Source organism: Rhamphochromis longiceps, linkage group LG2 (assembly GCF_057381845.1).
Source record: "Rhamphochromis longiceps isolate RC_006_pf linkage group LG2, R_longiceps_female_GT1.1, whole genome shotgun sequence".
Taxonomy (NCBI): Eukaryota; Metazoa; Chordata; class Actinopteri; order Cichliformes; family Cichlidae; genus Rhamphochromis; species Rhamphochromis longiceps.
The window spans coordinates 13,283,194-13,295,237 of NC_140558.1; the positions used below are offsets into that span (position 1 = coordinate 13,283,194).

General features: G+C 42.9%; 2 protein-coding genes across 10 annotated transcripts in view; both read left to right on the top strand.

Annotated features, from left to right (window-relative positions):
* shtn3 (shootin 3) overlaps positions 1 to 5,084 on the top strand; it is a 31,800-nt gene extending 26,716 nt beyond the window's left edge. For 3 of the 9 annotated variants that reach the window (XM_085417896.1, XM_085417909.1, XM_085417952.1), the window contains 5 exons: positions 109 to 123; positions 406 to 468; positions 1,318 to 1,447; positions 2,201 to 2,474; positions 2,783 to 5,084. In XM_085417896.1, the coding sequence (XP_085274022.1) occupies positions 109 to 123; positions 406 to 468; positions 1,318 to 1,447; positions 2,201 to 2,474; positions 2,783 to 2,897 (597 nt within the window). In that variant the 3' untranslated portion in view covers positions 2,898 to 5,084. The remainder of the gene's footprint in view (positions 1 to 108; positions 124 to 405; positions 469 to 1,317; positions 1,448 to 2,200; positions 2,475 to 2,782) is intronic. The other 6 variants (XM_085417902.1, XM_085417921.1, XM_085417915.1 and 3 more) reach the window with 5 other exon arrangements.
* A 1,320-nt stretch (positions 5,085 to 6,404) lies between these two features.
* On the top strand, positions 6,405 to 9,956 carry thoc3 (THO complex 3). The gene is made up of 6 exons (XM_085417963.1): positions 6,405 to 6,607; positions 7,159 to 7,315; positions 8,368 to 8,572; positions 9,000 to 9,161; positions 9,348 to 9,448; positions 9,541 to 9,956. Exons 1-6 carry the CDS (start codon positions 6,428 to 6,430, stop codon positions 9,702 to 9,704), a joined length of 969 nt encoding a protein of 322 aa, XP_085274089.1. The 5' UTR covers positions 6,405 to 6,427; the 3' UTR covers positions 9,705 to 9,956.
* The last annotated feature ends 2,088 nt before the right edge of the window (positions 9,957 to 12,044 follow it).

A 12,044-nucleotide genomic window follows, 5' to 3' on the forward strand; every position in this document is an offset into this window, starting at 1 on the left:
TCTGTTAATACTTTCAGGGCTGTTTTTTCTCGTGCAGTCTGAAAGCACTCTGCCTGATTACTGTCCTCTCTTTCCTCTCCATGTTTCTTCTTCTTTGTGCTGCTGCAGAGGATAGCAGTAAAAGTGAGTCAAGTCACAGTTGCTCTCTGGGCTTTCCAGAGAGACTAACACACACACACACACACACACACACACACACACACTGCAGGTCCTCTTCCAGTCACTAAAACATGTCACTTTAACGTCCATTGTTAAGCACTTCATGGCCCGGACACCATGTGCCTGCTCAGTTACTAGAAGCTTCTTCCCCTTTTCCATGATTCTCTGCTAGTGAGGCTGCACAGATCTGTCGGTGGAACATGAAGGTCATGAAGGTCAAGTGTGATGTTTCTGTTTTTGCTCCAGCAGCCTCCAACCTGTGAGGAGAAACAGCAGGAGAGCGCCATGGAGGAACTGAAAGGCATCCTGGTAAAACGGGCTTATGTTGGCTTTACTGCAGCGTGTTAAATGTTGTTAAATGTGAAAAGAGAATATTCAGACAAACTGCATGGATCTTCCTGTGTACACTGGAGATGTCAAGAGGAGAAATAAGTGCATTGCCCCCTGGTGGGCGGTGCGCATCGTAAGCTCTGACCCCATGAATACGCCAGGCTTAAGATGGTGCTTGTTTCCATCAGACCTGCTGCAGGGTGTTTGAGGATTGATCTGGACGTGGTTTTCTGCGAACAGTGCCGGGTTTCTGTTTCGCTGAACCAAGTTGCTCAGAGCAGACAAAGAGCAGAGGAGGCCAGACACGGAAGCAACGCAAAACATCAGGTTAACTGTGAAAATACGAGAAACTGCATGAAGGATAATTCAAAACTCACCCAGAGACAGACCTCGTGTCATTCAATACATTCAGCCCTCCCACTCGAGTGGGAGGGACACTAAACAGCCCACCAAGGAGGTTGTAGCTCTGAGCAGTTGTGTGATCCACTCTGACTCAATGTCTCAGCCTCGTGTTTCCAGCACACCCTCACGACACGTTTGGGTGCGTCGAGACTGGAGCATCTTCCCCCACCACCTGATCGTGCCGGGTGCACTTATGAACACTCTGGTGCTAAAACAAAGTTTTTGTTAAAGGCAACCTGTGACTAGCACAGAGGTCTCAGGTTCAGCTGACTGACACTGTAACAATGTCTAAATGTAGTATTTATGTTTTCTGGACCTGACAGTTAGGATTGTGCAGTAGGATCAGTTGTAGCATCGCTGGTTGGAAACAATTTGTTTTCAGATTAAAAAACTATACTTCCTGCAGTAATGTGTGTACTCCTCCAGGAGACGGTGAAGAGGAGCCCCAGCCGAGGCTCGCAGGAGTCGGGACCGTCACCTCCCGGAAAGAAGGACAGCGAGCTGGAGGTCATCCTGAGACGCCGACGCAACAAGGCGGGCGAGGCCGGCTCAGGAGGTAGCAACCTGTCACCAAGCAGCTCATCAGTGTTGCGTCAGCAGCTATTTTCATTAATTATATACAATAAAACATTTAGTCTTTAGAAATATTGAAAATCATTATCAAAAGTGCCAACAAGGACCTCAAAGAGCCGCCATAGTGTTGGTCAGGATACTGTCACTAAAAGTTCTACTATTGTTGTTTTTTACTGAAGTAAAAGTATTTAAGTATAATCAGGATAATATGAATATAAGATCTTAATAAAAGCTTAATGAACAAAAGTCGTTCCAAACTGCTGTGTCAGTTTGTGTCCAGCAGAGGGCGCACTGCGCACACAGGACAAACACTTCTGCTCTGCTTTCCTCGCATTGATTGACCCGTTTGGCAAAAAGAGCCACAACCTTCTGATTTTAAGTGTGCAGAGTATTTGAGCTGGATAAATATTCATCTACAAAACTTCTAATTTCTAAAAAAAAAAAACAATGACACAAAGAAGAGCGAGCAGTAAGCAGTAGGATGTAGTTTGAGTAGGAGAAAAAGTTCAAGGAAGATAAAAACAGTGTTAAAAAGCAAATAAAAATAAAATAAAGATGAATAGAAATTCAATACATGCAGTCAGAGAATATAAAGCCACAGATGAAACTAACATCTACCCTCTATTATCAGACATCTGACATTCTTTCTTCTAAATAAAAGTTCTGTACCATTTTTTTAAGACAGACTCATGTAAAAACCTGCTTTTTGGTTTTTGTCTGTCTCTTTGATAACCAGATGAGGGCCGTATGAGCCACGTCTCATCTTCTGACAGCCTGAATGGAAGGCGAACCAGCAGCGACTCCGGCAAAGATCCAGAAGGGCCCGGCGGGCTGAGTGCCCCGTCTGACCCAGCAGGGCCCAGGCTTAGCCCAGAGAGACGGGGGTCGGGCTCGGGGCCGGTCGTAGCCCGAAGGAAGAGCTCGGACACGGGCAAGGAGAGGAGGTCCTGCAGCTCTCTATCTGAGAAAGAAACAGCCGAGTCTCCAGTCAGCAACGGCTGCATAAACAGGTGGAGCGACACTCATCACAAGCATGCCCTCCATCCCGTCCTAATACTTTCTGACCCGGGTGGAGACGCCATCAGTATCCCTGGAAGTTCATGTATCTAATCTAAAAACCTTTGCATGTGTAAAACAAACACAGAAAAGAATATTTGAAGTCATGCAGTCAAGAAGGAGGCTATGTAGTTAGCTGCAGTTTTAGAGTCCAGGTTCCAGCACAAGGTTGATGCTGACCTGGTCTCCACAGATTACAGTGATCGCTGCGTCTCGGCTGTTCTCGGTCTCTTACATGTTGCTTGCTGTCTCTGCTCCACAGTGTCAAGGAGGATCAAATCAAGTCAAACGGAGTCGACCATGCAGTGCCCGGTGATGATGCAGACGCCGCCCTCTGCGACAGCTCAATCAATGGCAGCGCAGACGCAGAGTGCTAGGATGGACTCTGAGTATCTTCGGTTTGTGCGTTTATTGACAAAAGAGTGATGAGATCAGATGATTTGCAGAGTGTTTGCCTTTTGTTTACTGTGTCAGATCAAAAATGGAAACGTTGACTTTGTTGTACTTTTGTATTTATGTTTTTTTTGGATTTACACTAACCGACTAACAACTCGCTCGGATGAAGATGCGCAGGTAACAGAGCAGTAAGAGCTAATGCACTGGTGACTTTATGAAAAAAGCAGGGCTCAGATAAGGGGAGGTGATCAGCCATTGTAGAAACTCCAGCTGCACAAAGACCGACTGTATCTGCTGCTCCATACGTACCACATGAGGCTAACGTGCTCACATTCAATAAAACTGACACTCGGATTTTTGTAGCTACTTCTAAAAATACCAAAAAGTCTCAAAGGAGCCAAAAGAACAGCGTTAGTGCACTGTTGGCTTTTCTACAACGGCTTTTATCGGCCGCTCGCTTCTCTGATGATTTTTGACAATAAACCTGTGGATCCAGGAGGAAGGATGGGCTGCACTGTACAAGGGAAGCTGCACTATTTTTGCACAGATACTCAGTTTTCTTCAGACACTTTGACTTGTATAAAGACTGCAAAGCTTTAGGTTGATTTAGTTCTATTTGATGCACAAAGATTCTGCTCAGCGTCACTTTGTGTCATCAGCAGGAATGCGCTGTACTGTTATAGAGCCCAATTCTCTGGCTTCTCCTGCCTTGCCTCCACGTCCTGTAATTTTTCTCCTGGTTAAGTTAGACCTGTGCTGCAGCTGGCATCCTCGGCGGCGCGAGCATAACTGGTTTTTCTCTGTTTATAACCTGCAGTTGCAAATAGTGGAGAAACGCTCTTCTTCTGCTGCTTTCAAACAAACGAAACACTTTGTCATGGGTTGCTTTTGAGATGTGCACCACAGATTCTGCTGTGTTCTCCGGCAAACCAAGCAATACCAAATGTACCAACAGACAGATGATTGCAGTTTTAAAAGCGTGTTTTTTGGTAATGTGGGGATGTTAAAATCGAAGCTTCTTTTCAGACATGTTGTAGTCAATGATGAAAGCATTGGATGTTTCAGAAAGTTCCAGATGAAGTAAATGAACAGTTTAGTTTTGTTGTGCTGCTTTCAGCTTCCTGCAGCTGCCTGCAGCTCCACCTGTCCAGGCGTTTACCTGAGTATGAGTTCGGGCTGATGAAAACACCTGGGAGTCATTTTTATAGACAGGGTTTAAAAAAAAAAAAACGTTTCCTGCCTTCTCACACCTTTCAGTCCAGGTGTGTCGTCATAAGTCATGCAAGGTGAGAAGGGGGGAAACACAGAAGTGACATGTGACTGATATTTCAGGTTTAGAGGAACACGACACAAGCTTTTTAAAGATACATGTCACAGAAATGTTCTCAGGGTCCATGGGTCAGACCTTCATCAAACCTACTTTAGGGGCCTCAGTGAGAAAACGATGAGGAAAAATGAGCTAAGAATAGAAGTGCTTTGGAGGAATTAGGGTGCTTGTGTACTTTTTCTACCTCTCCATACACCTGCATCTAAACCTCAACATCCTGAGTTATAGTCTGTGGCGTGAAAACTCATGAGATCGTGTCATAGTCCACCAGAGACGAGATGTCTTCCTCCACTGAATCAGCACTGAGTCCAGAGACCTGTGTGCACGTGTCCTGAAACACCGCCCTCGTTCCTCACCAGAACAGTTGACTTTTATTTTGTAGGGCTTGCTGTCTTTACATCGCTTTCCTGGCACGTGCCCGCAACATTAAAACATTTTTTCACGAGTATGCAAAGACGCAAGGCACATTTATGTGACGCTTTCACTGCTTGTCATCTTTTCTTAAAACACAGAATCACATTTAAAAAGTGCATTTTGTTCCGTCCATTCGGTGTGTTTTACTCTAGTGCAAAAGGACCACACACTCGACATCAGAAGCTGCCTCAGGCCTGAATATTATGCATATTGAGGCCTTGCACAGGCCTCCGGATGGCAGGGGAGTCCCCCTGCAGATGGTGCAGGTTTTGGGTCCTCGCATCGATTGCTTAGTTGGTAACCAAGTGGCTTCTTAACCGAGGGATATACCATATTTGACAGAGATGGGGTGACTAGATATTGTGTGTGTTTGAGATATAAATGGAGTGTTGGTTTTTTTTAAACATCACTTTAAATAAATTGGAATTCAAATAAAACGAGAGATTTCTGTCTTTATTTCAACAATGAATTTGGAAACTTGCATTGGTTACATCATTGAAAGATATAATGAATGTGTGCCGAGTCAAAGATCACATGTGTGGTAATATGAACATATAGCATTACTTTGAGTGACAGCGTTACTGCCACTGAATCTTAAAGTCATAGACCAACATCTGATATATGTCAGAAAAGATGATGTAAAGTTCAAAGGGCATAAAAATCTCCCCCTGCACAATCAGTGGATTTATTTTTGTACTCAAACCTATCACGCTGTTGATGTTCACGTAGGCCTATGTGCAAAGAACTGCTGTATTTTCTTTAGAAAATGAGAGATAGTAAAGCATTTTTTTCTGCATGAATTTACAAAAGGAAGGAAAAAATTGAAGAAAATAAAAGCAAAATATTTCACAATGATTTACCTAAAAGCAGATCGTGCCACTTCTTTCCAGTTCTTCCACAAATAGTCACAAAAAAAACTTTGATGTATAGATTAACCCACTTTAAACTGTATGATAAAACTCTATCAGCTGTAGCACATTAAATGCACATAGGCTGCAAACCAGACTGTTTCTAATTTGACTGATTAAACATGCAGTGTGTTGTGCATGGATTGTGTCATGTTATGCATTCCACATTATTAATAATGATAGAAACAATACAATGAAGCTGAAGTACTTTTTGTTTTCTGGGATTTAAACTGAAGATCACTGACTGAGCTCTGAACTGTTTCATATTTTACTGTCATACAGAAACGAGGATCTGACAGTTTGTAAATGATGGATGATGCTCATTCTAAATTTCTTAAATAGCCCATTTCCCCAAAGCTCAACGAAACCTGTTTAAATTCATTCATAAGGTTTATGCAGCTGAAATTTCTTCAAGGTGAAGTCTGGCTTTATGTTTTTCTTGTGTTGGTTTTAGTTGTTAGAAAATGCATATCAATTCAAATAAATGATGTCACAGTTTGAGATTTCTTATATATTCTTTTAAATGGATAACTTTAACTTTTCTGTTTCTAATTTGACTGATTAATCATTCTTATGAGCAATATCCTGCAATAATAAGGCCTTTTCATTTGGTATTTAGAACGATTTAAATATTTTATTGCTTGCATTAAAAAATACAGATAAGATGGATTTACACATACTTCTTTTCTACTGTTGTTTTCTGAATGTATTTATGTTACAGGACGGTTACAGGACCTTTTATAAAGTTAACCGTCTGAGCAAAGTAAACAAGTGTCGGTCCCCTCCGAACCACCAGATGGCGCGCAGGCTCCCTTAAACCCACCTACAGTCGGCGGCCACTGTTGTTACGTAGGAATCCAAGATGGCGTCGCAGTATTTCCAAGAGATGCAGGAGAGCTTTAAAAATAACAACAAAAGCCGCGAATTCGCCGCTCATACGGCTAAAGTTCACTCGGTGGCGTGGAGCTGTGATGGCAGGAGGCTGGCCTCCGGGTCCTTTGATAAAACAGCGAGCGTCTTCGTGCTGGAAAAGGACCGTTTGGTGAGTCACATAGCGGCATGTTGCTAGTATGCTAGCGTTAGCCTGGTTAGCTCGCTACCGTGAATGAATGAATGTTGGACGTTAGAGAGCCGACTGTCACAAAAAACACGGCCCCCTGGATAATCCCCATCACTCAATAACTGCCACTAACTGAACAGCCTTGTAGTTATTTAGGAATTTACGTCATTAAGCAGAAACCTATAAGCTCCGTCTGCAGCCCAGCTTTCTACTTAATTTTTTATTCATTTTAATTACGTATATGTTTACTGATTAGTATTTTTATCACTGAAATGCCCAAATTGATAAACTTTCATATTTATGTAAAGAGACATGATCAAATCAGAAAGTTAAAGTCACAGCCCTCAAGTTTAAATTATAACTTGAGGGATGCTAATTTTTTTTTCCTTTCCACAAAGTGTGGTATGCAAGATAATCTGAGTCATATTTCTAAGAGAAAACTTTACAGGTGATCGTCTTGCTGGGCTGCTTGTGGATGTGCTCTGTAAAGTGGCACACGATGGATGCCTGATACATGTGATGTTTGTCTGCAGGTGAAAGAGAACAACTACAGAGGTCACAGTGACAGTGTGGATCAGCTCTGCTGGCATCCCACCAACCCGGATCTGTTTGTCACGGCGTCCGGAGACAAAACCATCCGCATCTGGGATGTACGCACCACCAAATGCATCGCCACCGTCAACACGAAGGGTAGGCTCTTGGTTTTTGTGGCGAACAGAGTCAGCAGCTAGTACTGACCTCAGGTTGCTGCTGTTTGCCTGCATTTTCTCTTTGGGAGTTATTGTAGCTGATAGAAGCTGACTGATTCAGGTAACTGACTGGGATCCTTTATGACCCCATCTGTATATTTATGTCAGTTTGTTAACATTGTAGAGTCTGATTTGATTGTAATTGGGCATTTACTATTGACAGTTGAAGATTTTAGATTAAGATTAAAAGTAATCCTAAGTATTTTTGAGTGCTTATGCTCAAAGGCTTTGAAAGATTCCACTTCTTTAAACCGGATGTTCGTTCAGCATGAAACAAAATCATGAAAATAGCAAACAGTCCGAGTATGATGACATCATCCAAATTTGTTAATCAGAACGTTACAGAGTCACCTGTTCATGGTGAATTCATGAGTCCGTACCTGCTGATTCATTTTTTCCAGGTGGTTTCTCCCGGGAAGCTTCTGTAATTTGAACATCCTTCAAATCTCATTAAAAATAATTGTCATACAGACTTCTGTAAGGCTTGTTTGTCTGATGTTATCCTCTAAACACACAGCTTGCATTAATGCTGAATGAGCTACCTGCGCTCTTAGCTGCAGCGCTGCTTACTGTGACTAGATGGTGAAGAGACTCTTGAAAAGACACTGACATAAACCATTGTGAGTTACAGACTTCAGTAAAGCGCCAAAGATGTTTAGTGAGTCGAGCTTCCCAGATTATGAAGTCATAAGTAAAGCATAGTAAAATACAATTATTCCTTCATTCATGGTTACATTAGACAGCGAGTTGTAACCAGTTCTTTGAACAAACAACGTCTCTGTGCAGCTGGTCAGCCCCCAAAAATTTAAATGAATACAAAAAACCTTCTGGTTATTCAAAGATACAATAGTCTCACCGTCTGAGGAAAGTCTGCTGGGATGATAGCGGGCACTTTTGTATCGGTCATTCAAAATGCCCACCCGTACAGGAGTCATGACCCTTCTTTAAACCTCGCTCATCACTGTGTCATCAAAACTGAATCTTTGTCTAAAGGTGAAAACATCAACATCTGCTGGAGCCCGGATGGTCAAACCATTGCCGTGGGGAACAAAGATGACGTGGTGACTTTCATCGATGCCAAGACGCACCGCTCCAAGGCAGAAGAGCAGTTCAAGTTTGAGGTGAATGAGATCTCGTGGAACAACGACAACGACATGTTCTTCCTCACCAACGGAAACGGCTGCATCAATATTCTGAGGTACGGAGCAGATTTCTGCTCACGTTCATTCCTGACATGCATGTTCATGAAAAGCTGAGCGTCATGTTCTCCGTCGCTTCTCACACACCAACACAGGCTAGCTGCTGAGTGAAAGTGTACAACTAAAGGTTGGGGAGTTTGATTTTTCTTTTTTCAAATCAAGGTGAGAAAATGTCAACAAGCTGATCCCAGAGCTGGCTGGAATGGTCGCCACTTCATTGTGATTTGGCTTTAAAATGTGTTTTTGCATTATTAGAAAACAGAGGAACTTTTCTATCTGCTCCTAATTCTGTCTTTGAAATGAACACGCAAACACTGCAGGTCAACAATAACTAAAGGTCTGAAGGTATTTTACACTGACTCACGTTTTTCCTGACCTGTGCACGAGCCACGTGGACTCCTCTGAAACACCTGGGTTTTTTCGCAGTTATCCAGAGTTGAAGCCCATCCAGTCTATCAATGCCCACCCGTCCAACTGCATCTGCATCAAGTTTGACCCCACAGGGAAGTACTTTGCCACAGGAAGTGCTGATGCGTTGGTCAGCCTGTGGGACGTGGAGGAGCTGGTGTGTGTCCGCTGCTTCTCCAGGTCAGAGACGGTTTATTTTCAGAGTTTTAGGTTTCATGAGATAATTACAGTAATGGTCTTTTAAAAAAATAAATAAAAACACATCATGGATCACATCTTTATCGTGGAATAGAAATGTGCCGTTATGACTCTAAGGTTATTCTGGATCTCAGAGAGTTTCTTTCTTTTATCGCTCTGATGGTGCAGACTGGACTGGCCAGTGAGGACTCTGAGCTTCAGCCACGATGGCAAGATGCTAGCCTCGGCCTCCGAGGATCACTTCATAGACATCGCTGAGGTGGAAACGGGTCAGTGAGACAGTTTGGAGCTGTAAATTTGAAATATATATATTTTTTTACTAAGCATTAAACACATTCTCCGTCTTCTCCTCGTGTTGTAGGAGAGAAGCTTTGGGAAGTTCAGTGTGACTCTCCAACCTTCACAGTCGCCTGGCACCCAAAGAGGCCCCTGCTGGCCTACGCCTGCGATGACAAGGAGGGCAAGTACGACAACAACCGGGAGGCGGGCACCGTCAAACTGTTTGGCCTCCCCAACGACTCCTGAGGTCATTTCTGCGTTCAGACTTGTTTAGCTTGAACTCTGTGAGCGAAACCTGCCAAGGATGGAAGTAGAGAGTCTTCTCCAGCACCGAGCGCGATCCTAAAGCAGCAGTAGCCTTTTCCCACCAGCAGATGGTGCTGCTTTCCTAGCGCTTCCTTTACAAACTTAACTCCATTCCTCATTTGTGTACATGAATAAAAATGTGCTGTAAGATACTGTTTGTATGTAAAATAAAGTGCTTTGATATTAAAGCTGCTCTCTGTCTATAAGTCTTTTGTTTTGAGCTCTGATAGCTGAACTTGTGATTATAGTTCAAATATGAAAATGATGAAAGCCTCGGAGGTGTGCGTTAGTTTATTAAGCTTCATTATTTTTATTTGACTTTAGACACTGGATGTTGACTCATCATATCCTTCCTGCAGCCTGTAGGTATACACCAGGTAGGTGTACCAGATAAGAGGAGATGCACCTGTACCCTGTATAAGTACACAGACACACTCAAGCCAAGAAAATCAATTCGCTTTTGCCTTCAAGTCAAAGACTGATTCACTGCTTTTATTACATGTCCACTGTTCCTAAATAGTTCATTTTTATTTCTACATTATAAGACCTTTTATTTTTTAATTAGGCCATCGTTATAAGGTATAACACTGCCGAGTGTAAAACAGACATCAGCTGACAGCAGAAGTGTCTTCCTGTCTTTTCCTCCTGTGACTGCTTTATCTTCCTCCACCCTGACATACGTTCACAGTGTGAGCAAAAATTTAAGGCCCTCAGCCCAGGCTGGTGGCAGCTGGTCACTCCCGGTCCCCAGAGCCTGAGAGCAGCAGGCTGCAGGTTGTTTTCCCCTCGCAGCTTCCTGTCGTCTTGGCGGGGATGTCAACGGGAACCCTGCTGTCTTGCTTTGATTTCTTTTAATTTGGTTCAACCCCACATGAGAAATGTGCCCAAAAACCTTCCTGTGGAGTGGCTGCCCTCTGCTGCCTCGCCTGTGCTGGCATTAAATTAACCTTTTATTTTATATTCAGAAATATTTGCTGGAAAATGTTTTAATGCTTCATTCACTAAAGTCTTTTAGAAACCTTTAAGGTTTCTGTGCAAAGAAGACTGTTAGCGCCATTTATAGTTATTACATGTTTTATTTTGAAAAGCCTGAAAAGGATATGGTGCTTTTGTTGTGAAAGTTTTGTGAGAAATAAAGTAAGCGAATGGCGGAGCGACACGATGGTTTTACCGTCGTTGTTGCACAAACCGACGCGTAAAACAGCCTCTTGTCCATCCAGACTCTTATTTTAGATATAAGAGAAATAGAGAACTCCAAGAAGAAACAAAGATAGCCATTACATTAAGTAAAACCATCATGCTCCCGAACAAGACGACTGCATCGCTATGAGATCGTGCAAAGTTTGATACAGCAAGTCAGTTAAGTGCACAGAGCTGTATGCATGAAGAATCTAAGAAAAGAAGAAATAAGCTTTCATGGATAAAGTTTTGGACTATGATATGCTGCTAAGCTACAAGTCGTGTTAAAACTGAACAATTGCGATTCTCAACTTCTTACAAATAAGTCAGTGACAGTGTTTTTGGTCTTAAGAAGATGACACTAACTACGAAAGCCTCAGCTTTGTGTCATAGACCATTTTGTATCATGAACACTTGTTGAATAAGAAGTTGTGTAAAAGGGGCAGAGATGGCAGATAAAGACCCGCAAGGTTGCAGGCCCAGGGCACAGAGCTGCAGTAGCGGGACTGGCCACAAGAGCGCGCAAAAGTACACCGAAAGAGGTTTGGAAGAACAGCTCGGCAGGCACATAAACGCAAGAAGGTCCAAGCTGTCACAATTAACTTCAAAAATGAATAAAATTATTGGACTGATGAAAGAGAATGAAAGCCTTGACATTGTTGATGAACATTTAAGTAACTTTTCAAAGCTGCATGAAGAATTCTTACGGGCAAATGATGATGTACTGTCACTGTTGCCAGAAGATGAAAGGAATGTGGACCAGATGCTCTGGTTCAATCCAAAAAAGGAGCAGTTCAGTGCGTTTATGACTGAAGTTGAGAAATGGATCATCGTAACAAGACATCAGCATCAAGACGACGTGAGCCCAGATGACAGCGTGTCAGTGACTGCTAGACTAATTGCAAAGAAATCAGGTACCAGCGTTGGAAGAAGCTCAGTCAGTAGCCGCTCATCAAGATCGTCCAGAGCTTCTTCGGTATCATCTGTACGGCAGAAAGAAGAAGCAGAGCGCGCTGCTCTGCTCGCACGAGCCGCATCCTTGAAACAGAGACAAGCCTTGGACATTGAAGAATGTAAGTTAAAAGCAAGAAGAGAACAGCT

Coding starts and splice junctions, on each gene's coding strand:
- thoc3 (XM_085417963.1), top strand. CDS start 6,428: ATGGCGTCGCAGTATTTCCAAGAGATGCAGGAGAGCTTTAAAAATAAC. Junction 8,573..8,999: donor GGCTGCATCAATATTCTGAG/GTACGGAGCAGA, acceptor GTTTTTTCGCAG/TTATCCAGAGTTGAAGCCCA. Junction 9,162..9,347: donor TGTGTCCGCTGCTTCTCCAG/GTCAGAGACGGT, acceptor CTGATGGTGCAG/ACTGGACTGGCCAGTGAGGA.